Source organism: Porites lutea, chromosome 6 (genome assembly GCF_958299795.1).
Source record: "Porites lutea chromosome 6, jaPorLute2.1, whole genome shotgun sequence".
Taxonomy (NCBI): domain Eukaryota; kingdom Metazoa; phylum Cnidaria; class Anthozoa; order Scleractinia; family Poritidae; genus Porites; species Porites lutea.
In genome coordinates this window covers 8,730,539-8,744,997 of record NC_133206.1, presented here as the reverse complement: position 1 = coordinate 8,744,997, position 14,459 = coordinate 8,730,539, and the positions used below count along the sequence as shown (strand labels likewise).

Below are 14,459 nucleotides of genomic sequence, written 5' to 3'. Positions count from 1 at the left end.
CCTCGGCGTATCGCAGAAATGAAAAAGGCATGCACACAGAGAACCAGTGCAAACCTTACGCTACGTTCACACAGCGCTGGGCGTTTAGTCGTTCCGTTCACACCGCGGCATCACCCTAACCGTACGAAAATTTAGACGTCTAGTCGTTCAAAGTTCCTTGTGAACAGCGAGAAAATGATGAGCGGTTCCGTGTGAACTAAGTAGCCGGTCTAAAATTCGTTCTGTGCCCGTGAACGTGGCCTTAGTGCCCACATTCCGGCGGGAATAGTTGTGTTAACTGTAAGTTTACATCTATATCGTGTCAGTGCTTATTAAGGATCGCACTGGTTCAACAAGTGTGAGCATAGCGTTGCGTGCAACCCATATAGCTTTTCAGGACACAATTGGAAGGACGCGAGACATAAATAAGGGAAGGGCTGAGACAGCCTCTCAGCTAAGAACCCGTTTCTCTAAAAGGTCCTAGAAATTACCGGGCCAGGGTTGGATTGCAAAAAATATCTTAAGATTAAGGGAACTCGTAACTATTATTTCAAAACAATAGGTTATTGTTCCAGAACAAAAGTTAAGAGCCCTCTTATCTTAAGAAGGTTTCATGTAACCTGGATCAGGGGCCTGTTTCTCAAAAGACCCGGTAACTTTTCAGGCCCGAAGGCAAATTTTGAAATTAAAACCTGTTGAATAGTAGCACAGCTCCTCGCTCACAAACCAGTCAATTTTGCTTCGTTAATTGATAGTTACAATAGCCTGTTCGAGGCGTTTAGATTATTGGGACGGCGCTAAGGGATGTAAGCAGGAAAAACAGCAAAGGGGTGGGGGTAAGAGTCCCTCTCCATCTCTTTCTCTTTTTCCCGTTCTCTGACTTCATTCCGCACTCCACTAACTGAACGCGCGCTCTAATTCTTAAGTTTTTTTTATTTCAATATTTGTTTTCGAATCGAAGTTACCACGTCTTTCGAGAAACGGACCCCAGGCACGCAAAACAAGTGAACTGGTTATATTTGTGGGGAGGGGATATCCACTTCTAAAAATCGTGAGGGTTGATAAGTCTCTTATCGGTTACCCCTTTAACCCAATATCCACAGAAATGAGCCTTTTCAAGAGGTACGGAAACAGGGCAGTGGGCCCGACGCGCGAAGCTTTACTTTCTAAGGATCTAAAACATGGGGGAAAGAATAGGTAACGCACGCGTTACATCACTCATATCGACAAGAAAATGACACGTACACCAAGTTACAAAACGTTTATTTTATTCCACAGTTAAAAGATCTGGTCGACCGACATGACTGATTTTCAGTTGTGGAGGAAAAAATTGGGACAAGGAAAGGAGACAATGGCTTGTCATGTCTCAGATTCATTTTTACTGGGAATTTCTTTTACTAGAGAAACAACCCGCACAGATAACAAATTAATTAACATCCCGATTTTTCTCGCTAGAGAATTTTTCAGGTTGATCGAGACTCAGTCTTGTCTCTTGTTTTTTTATCAAACATGTATTAGTCGTGGCAGACTGGTAGACTCCATAGTGAAAGACAAGGGTGGTAAGAAAAGCAAAGAAAATCAAGTTGAAGAGAAGGTGAAAGCAGATTGTGAAAACTACAACACATTTAAATTCATTTCTTCTTTGACCATTTAATCTCTGCAATAGCCTGCGTGGCAGAAGCTAGAGAGGAGAAGAAGATTTATTGTCGTACAAAACGACTGTAGGCCGGATCTGCATCTTTCATGCGCTCGACAAACGTTTATCAGCATCTGCCACACAAGCTATCAACAGCTAACAAAACAGAAGAACCACTCAGAAGATGGTATTCCTGTGCAGAGTGCTCAGGATGCACTTAAAAAGGGAAATACATATCAGGAGTGTAACCAAGTTTCTCTAGGTTGGGAATACAAGCATAGTTGATCATGGGCGGAGGACCGCACATCAATATCTGAGTATCCGGTCCCGGGGCTGGCATGTGGTCCTTGATCATTGTGTCATTAATAAATCCTGAACTATAAGGCCAGCCTAGGAAAAAAAATCAGAAAAAATACAATTACAGTCAAACCTCCATGAGTGACTATTCTTCTGAAGCAAACATGAAATATTGGCTTTTGAATTGTTAATAAGCCCTTCACGCGTTTATTTGTGGTGTAACAAGCTTACGCTATGTGGGTAAGATACAGGCCGTGAAAAAGAGTTAACAAACTATATCTAAGAAATAGCACGCCCAAGTAAACTGAAAATTCAAAGAAATGTCAGGTCTACAAGGCCAAGTTTGAAATACATGCCTGGTGTGAAAAATACTGTTTGCATGAATGGCCAATTATGTCAAGCAACATTAATCATAAGGTTGTGCTCTTGCAGCACCTAGAGGCCCCAGGCACCTAACTTTTGCAACAGGGTTATTACAAAATCTTAGTTTTTTTTTCATAGAAATTGTATGCTGGGCACCCTGGATTTCACAGGCTCAGTGCATTGGCACCTTTCAGCGTTTCTTAGAGCACAGCCTTGATCATTCCAAAGCTACCCAATACTACTCAGGCATCCCTGGCCTCCCTCTCCTCCTCCCTCAGCAGCAAAAAGACTTGTACCTTCAGGAGGCTTGTCAAGGGTGTACCACAGTGTAAAATTCTGGCACTCGTTAGCTAACTCCTCCAACTCTGGTCTTACCAGGATGTCTTTCTCTGTCTAAAAAAGGAAAATTTACAGTAATATCGAATGAACCCTTTAACTAACAACACAATCCAGACTTTTGTGCATTTCTTTGATTTTAAGAAGAAAGAATGGAAATCACCCAAACCTGGTTTGCAAACAGGAGTGAAATGTTGGTCTTATCCTCGCTATCTTTGATAACTGCACTGATGATCTGAAGCATGGGTGTTATGCCTTAAGAATTCACAACAAAGAAACAAAATAACATCAACACTACATCACAGCAGGGGCTAAAGGTTGGTAGCTCCACATTCTAGCACCTCCTCTTCCAACCTGAAAATGACTTGCCAAGCTAGGAGGCATGATTTTTTTCTTACCAGGCCTTGAAATAATTTTGTGGCTGATGCAGGTCAAGTTGTCTTCTCAACTCTATGTTTTGCTCAGACACAACCCATTTTTGGCTGGAAAATTATCCACAGTCAACTTTTTCGTAACAGACTCCTCTATAAGATGGACACCTTACTAAGACAGACACCTAGAGTTGGTCCCTGCCTTTCTTTACTCAGCAGACTCTCTATTAGACTGACATCTCGCTAAGACGCACATATAGTGCTGGTCTCAAAGGTGTATGTATTAGAGAGAATTGACCAAATTAAGTCATGTCTCTATCAAAGACCTCCTCGTCCACCCATGCATGTTTGAAAATCAAACAAGTACGTTTACAAAGTTCTTATTGTATAATTATGAAGGCTTGCATTAAATGCAGGCAGCATGGAACACATGGTACAGTGGTCCCGGTCCCTGGGACAACTAGTGTTCAGCTAAATCTCATAATATTGCATAGAGCCAACTGTCACTTCAGGTAGCCTTCAAGCACATTGAAATATAAAATAATAATTTCCTGTCTTACCAGTTCCCCCAGCAATTAGGCCAACATTCTTTGCAGTTCTGAACTTCACAGGATCTTTTGTATTCTCCTTGACTGCAAATTTTCCTAGAGAGGTATCAAAATGATTACTTAATGTAAGCTTGCCACATTTAAAAAGAATGTTATGAAAGACTTTTGCCCCAGCCCCTCCCCTGTTGAACAGCACCATACAAAATTTACTTACCCCTCCCTACATATGTCAGCTTTCCAGATGGTCCTCTAATGTCAACAGTGTCACCAATCTCAAGAGAATCCAAGTACTGGGACATCTTTCCACCCTCAGGATACTTAGGGTGGACATTCTTGAAGTAAACCTAACACAATATTGAACAGGATTAGAAATAAAAAAAAAAACCATCTCATTACACACTACACATGTATTAAATCCAGGTATCCAGTATCTCTCTTGGTCAATTCTCTTGGTCATCTTAGGCTTAAAGTCTGAACCAAAAGGCAGATGGTTTAAGTTGCAGATATGACTAAGGATCCCTCACCCTAAACCCTAAACCTAATACAGTGAAACCCGTATTAAGTGGACACCTCCGCGACCTTCCCAAGAGTCTGCTTAAAAGAAGGTGTCCACTTCACAGAGGTTCGTAAAAATTGCACAATGTTTGTTAACAATTAAACTTTCAAGGGTTATGCTGTACTGTGATAAAGTTCCATGTTGTCATGGAAGCTAAGGAAGCTGTGCTGTAATTTGTGCGAGACTTTCGGTCTAATCTACAGTTTATTGACAGCTAAATGTATTGATTTATCCGCATTATTAATTGACTACAGTATGTATTTCAAGGACGTAATCCAATATTGTCAATTCAGTCCAGTGTCTGCTTAATAGAGGTTATTAGCAATAGAAATTAGCCAAATACAATTTTAGTGTCTGCGTCCACTTAATAGAGGTGTCCACTGCATACGGGTTCATTACGAAGGGAAATATAACATGTTAACTTCAGTATCCAGCTTAGTGTCTGCTTAATAGGGGGTGTCTGCTTAATTGGGGGTCCGCTTAATAGAGGTTTCACTGTGCCACCTTCAGTTTCACACATAATCTGCACTGAGCATCCCAAAAGGGACGTGGATAAGACTTTGAGAGAAGACAATGATTAATATTAAGACACGTGATTGATTTGATTTTACTGTAAACAAATGAATGAAACAAAAAGAAGAAAGGTCCAAATTTTGATAAAACAAAGAAATAAATTCAAGTAACGAAATAAGCAATTAAAAAGAAAATTTTCAACAGTCATTCAGTCCAAGAATGTTCTATAACCTTGAAAAAAGTAGCAAGATAATTCTGAAGAAATTAAACTTCCTTGAAAAAAGTAACAAGATAATTCTGAAGAAATTACACTTTTCTCTATTAATAATCTACAACAAAGATAAAAGGTTTCAGCTAATACTGAAGCCCTGATCACTATGTAACCAATGCCATGTCCACAAGGTTTGAAAGCCAAAACATTAAGGTTTACTTTCTTCACGGAAATAGAAACAATCTCCTCGACAGATAAGTTTAAATTTAGATACAATGTTAATGAATAGTCAGCTGTCACAAAGTTACCTTAATAACCAGCTCAAAATAACCCAGTTCATCATCAGATGTAACAGGAGTGTACGGTCTGATCACAAGTTTATCATCAACTTTGGCACTGAGATACATGTGATTTCCTGATCAAAAAACCAGAGAAAACAGAGACATTGACAATGAGGATGATATTAGGGTAAATTAAGTCCATAAAAACATTAAAGGCATTTCTATGTCTGCGTCTAATTTGATATAAGGTGAGATAAAAATCAGAACAGCAGTTCACCTACAATACCCAAATGTTGCTTTCTTAGCTCTCCCAGAGTTCTGACTGAGTCATAGCCCAAACTTTAGTTATTTGTAGTTTTTCTTTGCTTGCCCGTCATGCGGCAACTTGCAACTTATTATATCGCTTAAATTTGCAAACCTGCTACAAGTCATTCAACTAGTCCCAAGGTATCAGATGCCTTTTGCTAGCCTGCGAAAGTATCCGTTTCTAAGGAGAAAAGGATGCTTTCACAGGCTAGCCTTTTGCAATCATTTTCTCTAATTTGACTCTTTGTTGTTCAGACACTGCTCATTGAAAGAAAGTAATAACACTCTTGCTCATTATAACATAGTTTACCAATAATAATATAAGTTCTACTAATTCACCAAAAAAAAAATTGAACATTGTACAGATGCATACCTACAGGAAGTCCAAGTTTGTGTTCAGGTGACTGCAGCTCAAAGCGAAACCTTCTCGTGTCATGACTCACAATCTTCAGAGAACAAACAACAGTTAAAATTATTTTTTTCATAGGGAACACATTGAAATCTGGGGGTTCTGGATTTCCTTGTTGCCCAAGGGCAAAAATGCCAATACAAGGGGTCTTGAGGCACTGCTACAGCACAGTCCTGATCATTAATGATCTTGTTTTAGCTACATATTTGTTTCACCAAATAAAACACAACTTAATATTTAAACACCTTTTTGTCAATGAGTTTAAAAGGAATCTTCTTCTGTGGATCAAGGGCCACTGGTCTTGCATCTTTCCCTTGCTTTTTAAAGAAGTACGTGATCAATCCAAACGCTACTGTAACCATGACAATGCCAAGGCCAACAAACACAGGTTTCTACAAAGAAATAAAAACGATGCAAAAAAGGTATAAACTCTGAAGTTCAAAAGCCTGCCTTCACAATTACGTTTTTCACTGTCGTCAATGATAATTACAATAACAAGCATCCCCCCAAATCAAGGATGAAGCCGCGCAAAAGCCAAACTGCGCCATTTTATTATCCTTGATTTGGGGGGGGGGGAGAGAAAGGGGGGTATAAATTTTCCATCTATTTAGTCCAAGAATGTAAAATAGTGTTACTTTAGTCTAGCATAAATTAGGAGCATAATACCACCAACAGAGCATAATTTTGAGCATAATACCCTGTTTTCCTAGGTGATGTCAGAATACACAATACTCGACTTAACAATCACGCTTCGACAGAGCCGCATAGGAAGTGAATGAGAAAACACACAAAACAAAATTTAAAATGAAGAAAATGTGGTCCAAAAAGGGCTAATAATCAGCTTTCTTAGTTTTGACGAAGGCCAGATTTTACAGCTATACATATAACAAACTTGCGGCCTGCGGACTGTACATCGAATAAGAATTTACAAACGTTAGAATTTATAGTACAAGAAGGGAGGGTCAACTAATTGGCCCCTTTACACATTGTAAGGCGGAGATGAAAATACAAAACCGTAAACATACTGGCTGTCTAAAGAAAATGAAATGAGTTCCTCGTATACAACATAAAGTAAACAAAAATATGTTTCCTAGTCTATTTATCTAACGGTCTCTCACCGCAGAAGGGTCATCCATGGTTTTGATGTTACGTAAACTATCGCAAAACCAAAATTCAGTTCTTCTTCTATCTTTGCTCTGCACCAAGCCCTTCCCCAAAGAACTTTCCTATCATACTTCTTGTAAGAACCCACAATGTGTCTGTAAATATTTCGAATAGATTTCTGGGTAGTCTGATCCAAGCAAGACACGAGTATCTCTTTCACTTTACCAGTGTGCATGCCAAAGGTATAAGAATTTTCTTGTTTTTCTCGTCCATTATGGGAGAGGAATTAGTGTGGGCTTGTAAGAATGGAGATCTGGATCAGGTGAAAGCGATTGTAGAGAAACCGGTAAGAAAATTATTTTGTGGAAGCGCACTGGAAGAAATCTTTCATTTTATTTGTGGGTGTGTGAAGTGTTGTTTTATTGACATGTTTTTTCGCACGACTTGGTTCGAGTTTGGAGTTTTTCTAAAAATACAGTAGATACGAAAAAAAACTATAAAGTTCCTTCATAACTACATTAGTTAGTTTGTAAATGGCCAGCGCCGACCTTTTCTACCGATGAAACAAAATGGATGCGTGCCCCGAACTGCACCGATATTTTAACAGTTTATTTGTCGTTGGCCTTCTCGTGTTGCACTTAATCCTGGAAGTTTTGATCAAACGATCGAGGTCATTTGCAAATATAATTGAGGTTCTGCGTTAGTCATTTGTGTGGAGATGCTGCACTGAAAGAATAAGTTAACCCCAGTTTAACTGAGTTTTATTTTAAAGTCGTTTTAGAGACATTAAGCTTAATTCATGCACTGTAAAAGATTTCATGGTTGTAATTCCTTTGAGTGCATTATATTAATTGTCCTTCCATTTACACTTTTGGTTTAAAATAAATGTATTTTTTTTGCATACAATAATGTCTTTTTAGTGCCACTTTATAAGCCATTGAGAATAGAACTTTATTGTATCATTCCAGAAAATTCCATAACTCCCCCTCCAATGGTCAGTGGAATTTCTGAGGGGGAGGGGGGGGGGAGTTAAAAGACCCAATTTTCTGACAGGTTGGGGGTTATCCATGTGAAATCATTTTTCCAGAGAGTCATACAATACTCACAATAATTGAACATGTACTTACCATATAGTATGTTGTGGTGGCAAACAAAAAGTAAGAAATAAAAGGAATAGTTTTTAGATGGTTTTTGGGGAAAGCATGATCACAGGCTATCCTGGCTACTATGAGCATGACCACCATCTTCGGAACTTTGAAAGGAAACAAAAGGAAAGCCATGCAAAAGGAATTTCCTAGCTGTCAAATTCTCCGGCCCTCTAATTGCATATTATTCTCAGGAAATCTTAATGACATTCAGAAAAGTGTTCTTGTAGCTGCAACCATAGACTTTAATTTCAATGTACTTTCCTTTAAATTCTTAAGCCAAACTGTCCAATGTCAATGTTTTCTCTTTGCCATTCCCCCATCCGCTTAGACTTTAAGGTTTCTTGGAATGTTAACTTAGACACCGTTTACACAGATCCTGACAAATTTTAGAATAGACAAAAACTTTCACAGATCCGCCTTTTGTTCCCATGAAACCCAAGGAACCATGCAAGCTTTTGACATAATCCCAAATAGGTCAAAATTTTTTACCGGTACAGTTCACTTTAACACGAACTTATGTTAACACCTGTCCTGAACCATGCAAGTTTTTGCACAGTTTGTGTGATAAAAGCCTGGAGCTTGGTTACGCACCTTCCATAAGTTGATTAACGCAAAAGCTTTAACCCATCACTGAAACTATGCAAAAATTTTTATGGACTTGTGTAAAAAGCACTGAAATCTGTAAAAAAATTTGAACTGTTCTGTCTAAACGAGTAGTGTAGTTAAAAAATACTTCTGTTCAAAAATTGTGCGGACCTGTGTAAACAGGATCTTATTCACTTCTGACTTGCAAATGAACCAATTTGCAATTTTCTAGGGTTTTGATGTGAATGCTGGGCTGTTAGCAGGACGCAATGGCCTCCATTATGCTGCCGATTACGGACAAAAGGAAGTCATAGAGTTTCTTCTATCAAAGGGAGCAAATATCAACGTAAGTTACTATAAAGCAGTTTGAATGCTGTTATTAATGAAAGTTGGCAAATAAATCATGTCCATCCTCGGAGACCCAGAGGCAGATAGTGGGGGCGAGAGAAAGTCTAAACGGGCGGGAAAATATGGCACGAAGAAAAGTAAAGAACGGCGAGAAGAGCCCCTGGGGACAATGTCTTACCAGACCAGTTCCAAACGTTCGCTGCCATTCTGCCTTCTGATTGGGCAGAAAAACACAAAAGTTTTTTGGCACCAATCAGAAGCCAGAACGATGGCGACAGTTTGGAACTGGTCTGATAAGACATTGTCCCCAAGGGCTCTTCTCCACGTTCTTTTCTTTTCTTCGTGCCATATTTTCAAGCGCTTAGCACTGAAAAGTATAGGCGCTATATAAATATATTTTTTTATTAATTTTTTTTAATATTTTCCTGCCCGTTTAAACTTTCCCTCACCCCCACTATCTGCCCCTGGGTCTCCGAGGATGAATCATGTCAGTCTTTCATGACATTGTAGATATATCTGTCAGTAACTACAATCCTTCTTTGTGACTGGTCAATGTAGAGCCTAAATTGCAGTATAAACCTGACATGGAAATGTAATAAGTATTTTGCTAAACTGGCTTTCTCAATAAGATTGTTAAGTTATGGAGCCTTGTCTGTTGTACATACAGTTGTGTCTAGCACACTTTTTTGGACCATAAATCTGAAGGAAAACAATGTTGGTCCATAAAAAATACAGACTTTAGGAACTTAAACTTGTTCAGTTAAAGGAATGTATTCACCAATGGAAAAAAGTAAGATATTCCTACTTCTTTTGTGAAAGAAAGGCGTGCATAGTGGTCAAATAATTAAAAGAGCGAGTATTAACAAAATGAGGTGCTGAGAATCTTTTGTGTATTTTACCCAGTGTATGCAGATGCTAAGACACTTGACCTGTATCTGTAACATTACAACCATGTCTTTTGACCTAAAGCTAACAAGTCAAACCACCAGCTCCATCCAATGTTTCAATTACATTTAATGACCAGTCAGAGCTGTCAATAGGGGCCATAAACCATAACAGCTGTTATGGCTAAGCTCACTTGTTGTTACAGGTGATCAAACTGGAAAGCGAAAGATGACACTATAGACTTTTTGTGAGATGTTTTGGGTGAATCTTTAGTTGCTCAAGGCTGCTTCAAAACTAAATGAAAGCCCTCACAGTATCTGTCATTGGTTATCAGATAGGACAGTGAAATTGTCTGGCTACACTCTTTATTTTGAAAATGAGTAAAACAAAGCAGCCAGAGGAGAATTATTTGTGACCTGCTCCTTTCACTGGCAGGTTGGTTTGAACCAATGCACCTGACTCTTAGCATGCTGGTTATTTTCTTAGTTTTTATAGAATGCACATTCCCCACATGCAAATGGCATTGGAGGCTTCCTCTCCTTTTCTCACCTCGTGTGCACGCGTGTGTTTCCCAAACTTTCTCCCTTCGTCATAAAAAATTACGGTACTTGTTACACAAGCTACCTGACTGCATTCAAACCATAGTATCTTCAGATGGATGTGCTTTGATTGAATGCCTCCTTATTGGTTAAATAAAGAGTTTACCTTTTTAATTTACCCAAGCTTGATTACTGCGATCATTCTTCAAAATGAGTCTTCTTTTCTTGACATCATTAGCTTCCAGACAAACATGGCATAACTGCTCTGTTGGCCAGTGTTTTTGAAAGTCAAACAGAATGTGTGAAATTACTGCTTGAAAAGGTGAGAAAATATTAAAGTAAATTACTCTAGTAACAGTATTATTAAAAGAAGTAGAGGAATGAAAATCTTATTATGTATTTGTTTAAAAGGTTAAAAAAAGAAGAAAGGTTTACAGTTTACTGTGGAAAGTGCCCTTAGCTTGCTCAGCTAGTTTATAGACACTCCACTCAAAAATATTATTAGTAACAAATAATCTAAATAGAACATAACAGGGTTAACAACCTCAACTGGCAGGAGGCAACCAGACGTGGCCAAGGATTTGAACTTGGGAAGACCGAGAGCAAATTTGACTAGTGTCCAGAGAGGGACTTGAACGTACATGTAAGACAACCACATTGCAAGTATAACAAACTAACTTGGCCGTGCTACTTCCTACGTAATTCACCAGCACACATTGTGATTTCAATCAACAGTAATTCAGTTATCAAAATCTTTGTAAAGATCACAGGCAGGCTAAAGAAAAGTAATTTGGTGTTTTCTAAAAACAGTTGCCATGCAATGAAGCCATTGTCAATATCAACATGCATATTCTCCACATTTTCTGCTTAAATTGTTTTTTAAGCCAATAAGGACAACTTGTTCAAACATCAAGACGTTTTAAACTTGGGGTTCATTTCCAGTGCACCAAAGCTATAACCATTTTGGTCAGCATGGCGAGTAGGATTTACTATTTTAGCAACCATAATAGACCTTTTTACCGATACAGCAGCCATATTGAATGTATGATACCGTTTTTCCTTTGTTGTAGGGCGCTAACAAAAATTTAAAAGCCCCTGATGGTAGATCTTATCTTGAATGTGCTGAAACAGATGACATCAAGAGTCTTTTGAAGTAGATTAACTGTACAGCAAAAGGTATGAACACATGAATCACATTAAAATGTTTGTGATAAGTATTGAACATTATTAGACTACAAGATGGAGTTTTCTATGAGTAATTATTTGGTCTAATGTTTTAGTAAAAACCAACTACCATACTATCTTCGATTCTATACCTATTCTTGATAATAGTTTTCTAAAAACAAGCCTTTTTTACACAACCTAATTCACAAAAATGATGCGGCTTCTCTCAAATAAAGAGATAAATTTGTTTCTTTCCGTTAAAAATGTTTATTCTGTATTTTTTGCCCGCTAATGGAATGTTTGGGTAAAGGTTTGCCCGAATTGCAGTCGTTTCGCTACAAGTCGTTTCGCTGCAACGTCGTTTCACTGCTAGTCGCTTCGCTACATCATAAAGTCGATTCGGTGCAAGCAATTTTTTGTATTAAACAGTTTAAAACAGTTGAGAATGAACCACAAAGTAATAACGAGTTAAGTTAGCGAAGTTACCTTACAACTTTGCAGCGAATCGACTTTATTATGTAGCGAAACGCCTTTGAAACGAAACGACCATATTCCGTTTGCCCACGGCCTTCAGATCCCCGACTCTGTCTAAGACAAAATTCGCCTCCCTGTTATAAACCCTGAACGCATTGGAGAGTATGAGTGCACTGATAATCAGTAATCATGATAAGTAATAATATAAATTCTCCTCTCTCTTTTAGAATAGATGTCAGAAGCAAGTCATTTGTAATGCCTGGTTTTCTCCTAACAAAAATAACGCTGAATGCGGAAACTGCCTTTTCCTTACCATTAATCTTTACTAGCCAAGGACATTTTTGTGCGGTGTGAGAAAGACAGGACAAACGCTCCTATAAAAATTAATAGCTTTTAGGAATTTTACTTTTATGTACAAGTTTTAGTATATCGAAGAATTAATTACTAGCCATAGTCATAAGTTGGGTTGAATTAAACGCCACTGGCGAATTGTTAGATTTCTCAATGTCTGTTCTGTGATCATTTGGGTCATCGCCATATCTTAGTGCACAGATGCTTTAGAAGCCATCAGCCTTTAGAAGCATGCGGATATTGATAGAACAGTGTAAGAAAATGTATACTTTCTCTTTCATCCATCAAAGCGGTGTTCATCTTTTTGTAACCTGCTGCAAAAGTTGCAAAGTTGTTCACTTAGGGTACGTCAGTAACCTGTATCACAGGCGAATCGCAGGTGTTATTGGGGAGTTTAAGATTCTCGTGGAATTGAATTCCAAGGCAAGGAACCAAGTTCAGAAAGGGAAAGAAAATTTCGTAGTCACATCGCGTCCCCAGTGCGTTAAGCGAGAAATCAGGCATTCTCAAGCCGGTGAGTCGTGCAGTGACGGCAAAGAAATGTCCAAAAATGCGTGATCTAAACCTATTGTTTGTTTATATTTTTTGTTGTTGTTGTTTTTTTGTTGTTTTTTTTTATGTTCTCGTTGCCATTGCCGTCATGACATCTTAAACTCCCTCTTTAGTCGAGCGAAAAGGAGGCAGTCGTGCGCTAAGCTGCCAAGATCCAAGCCTTTATATTTGCAGTCAAGCTAAGATTGTCTCGGCTTAAAATTGAATCCAAAATTTGGACGCTACTTGTTGGTTGTGACAGTGGTACGTAATTTACGTGTTCGTTATTTGTAGACGTATATACCTTATCCGGATATTTTTTAATCCGCAAATTTTTCTTTGTGGATTCGAAAATTTCGTCGTCCACACGTATCCGTATTCAAATCGAATTTGCCCGTCCACACGTATTCTAGCTTTCGAGCGGCGAGCGAGGAGAAACGTCTGCCTTTCGCAGGCTACACGTATCCGGATTCACTCTCGTACGCAGGACTCTTCGGGAAATAGTGGCAACAGAGCATGCGTCGTAAAGCGAGTAAGAGAGAAATCCTGGGAATGAGGTTGCCATCTTGAATACAAATACAGCATTCATGGTAAAGAACTGGTCTCGATCTTGTTACGTCACCGGATAAAATATCCGAATTTAGCGTCCACACGATTCTGGATCCCGCCATAGCGTATTCAAAAATTTCCACTCTGGAGAGCAGATTCGTATGCCGGATTCACCAGATACGTGTGGACGGAACCCGTATCGGGAAAGGAAAAGTTGAGGACTCACGGGGGCCAAAGAAACGGAAAACCAACGCATATTTTTCTTTATTCTGTATTGTCCTTTGCGGGTTTGGTGTATGTGAACATGTATTATCAGTTTGACGTCGTTTTGGTACATTCATTTTTATCAAATTTTAGCTTGTTACGTAAAAAGCAGGAACCTGCCTTAACTTTGCGGTAAATTTAAAACTTGTTTGAGATTAATCACATTTGGAGTTGATTAAAACAATAATTTGCTGATATGAAAGTTAATTTGATCGTCAATGACAGCTAGGCTAAGCTGCCTCTGAAAGTTGGACTAATCTCTAAAATTGCAAACGAGAAATTTACATATGTCACTGGTCATTTCTCAGAGCGCTTCGCTTTTTTTGTTTCATTTGTCTTGCCAAATTTGAACGCACAGAACCATGAACGCAGACGTAAAAGCTAACTAATGTACAGTAGCATTACTAGAACAAAAGTGGGCTCAATACCATACATATATTTCGCTTGCAGGACGGCAATTATTGTACGTCAAAAAGAATACCATTTGATCCCTCAATGGAGATTAATTTGTGTCTTTCATTAAAAGCGTATTACCGCTAATTACCTGTTCCTTTTACGAATCATTCATTCACTGAGTTGTTCCACATGGCTGCTTCATGATGCTAAATTCACACAGACCTCAAGGCTTGTCTAGTTGAGGTAAGAATAAATTGTTTCGTTTTCGATCTCTCCGTGAATGGACAAGACTTGTAGCGTTGTTGTTTTTGGTCT

General features: G+C 38.7%; 2 protein-coding genes across 4 annotated transcripts; one reads left to right on the top strand and one right to left on the bottom strand.

The window, feature by feature from the left end:
- Positions 1-1,230: 1,230 nt before the first annotated feature.
- LOC140940428 (NADH-cytochrome b5 reductase 3-like) lies at positions 1,231-14,435 on the bottom strand. Of its 2 annotated transcripts, none has more exons than XM_073389400.1 (9): positions 14,293-14,435; positions 6,052-6,198; positions 5,771-5,843; positions 5,119-5,225; positions 3,745-3,874; positions 3,543-3,626; positions 2,781-2,866; positions 2,572-2,668; positions 1,231-2,005 (listed from the first exon to the last, which is right to left on the bottom strand). In XM_073389400.1, exons 2-9 carry the CDS (start codon positions 6,166-6,168, stop codon positions 1,833-1,835), a joined length of 867 nt encoding a protein of 288 aa, XP_073245501.1. In that variant the 5' UTR covers positions 6,169-6,198; positions 14,293-14,435; the 3' UTR covers positions 1,231-1,832. The 2 variants fall into 2 exon arrangements, with proteins under 2 accessions (XP_073245501.1, XP_073245499.1); XM_073389398.1 differs by lacking the exon at positions 14,293-14,435 and adding an exon at positions 6,925-7,011.
- LOC140940577 (myotrophin-like) lies at positions 7,092-12,558 on the top strand. 2 transcript variants are annotated; one of them, XM_073389569.1, is made up of 5 exons: positions 7,092-7,256; positions 8,876-8,989; positions 10,654-10,737; positions 11,486-11,591; positions 12,286-12,558. In XM_073389569.1, exons 1-4 carry the CDS (start codon positions 7,185-7,187, stop codon positions 11,570-11,572), a joined length of 357 nt encoding a protein of 118 aa, XP_073245670.1. In that variant the 5' UTR covers positions 7,092-7,184; the 3' UTR covers positions 11,573-11,591; positions 12,286-12,558. The 2 variants fall into 2 exon arrangements, with proteins under 2 accessions (XP_073245670.1, XP_073245669.1); XM_073389568.1 differs by having other exon boundaries at positions 12,281-12,558.
- Positions 14,436-14,459: the final 24 nt, after the last annotated feature.

Excerpts from the sequence above, each read along its gene's own strand:
- LOC140940428 (XM_073389398.1), bottom strand. Across the intron at positions 5,844-6,051 it reads TTAAACTCATTGACAAAAAG|ATTGTGAGTCATGACACGAG; the intron begins GTGTTTAAATAT and ends TGTTCTCTGAAG. Across the intron at positions 2,006-2,571 it reads CCTTGACAAGCCTCCTGAAG|GCTGGCCTTATAGTTCAGGA; the intron begins GTACAAGTCTTT and ends TTTTTTTCCTAG.
- LOC140940577 (XM_073389569.1), top strand. The coding sequence starts at position 7,185 with ATGGGAGAGGAATTAGTGTGGGCTTGTAAGAATGGAGATCTGGATCAG. Across the intron at positions 8,990-10,653 it reads CAAAGGGAGCAAATATCAAC|CTTCCAGACAAACATGGCAT; the intron begins GTAAGTTACTAT and ends TGACATCATTAG. Across the intron at positions 10,738-11,485 it reads TGAAATTACTGCTTGAAAAG|GGCGCTAACAAAAATTTAAA; the intron begins GTGAGAAAATAT and ends CCTTTGTTGTAG.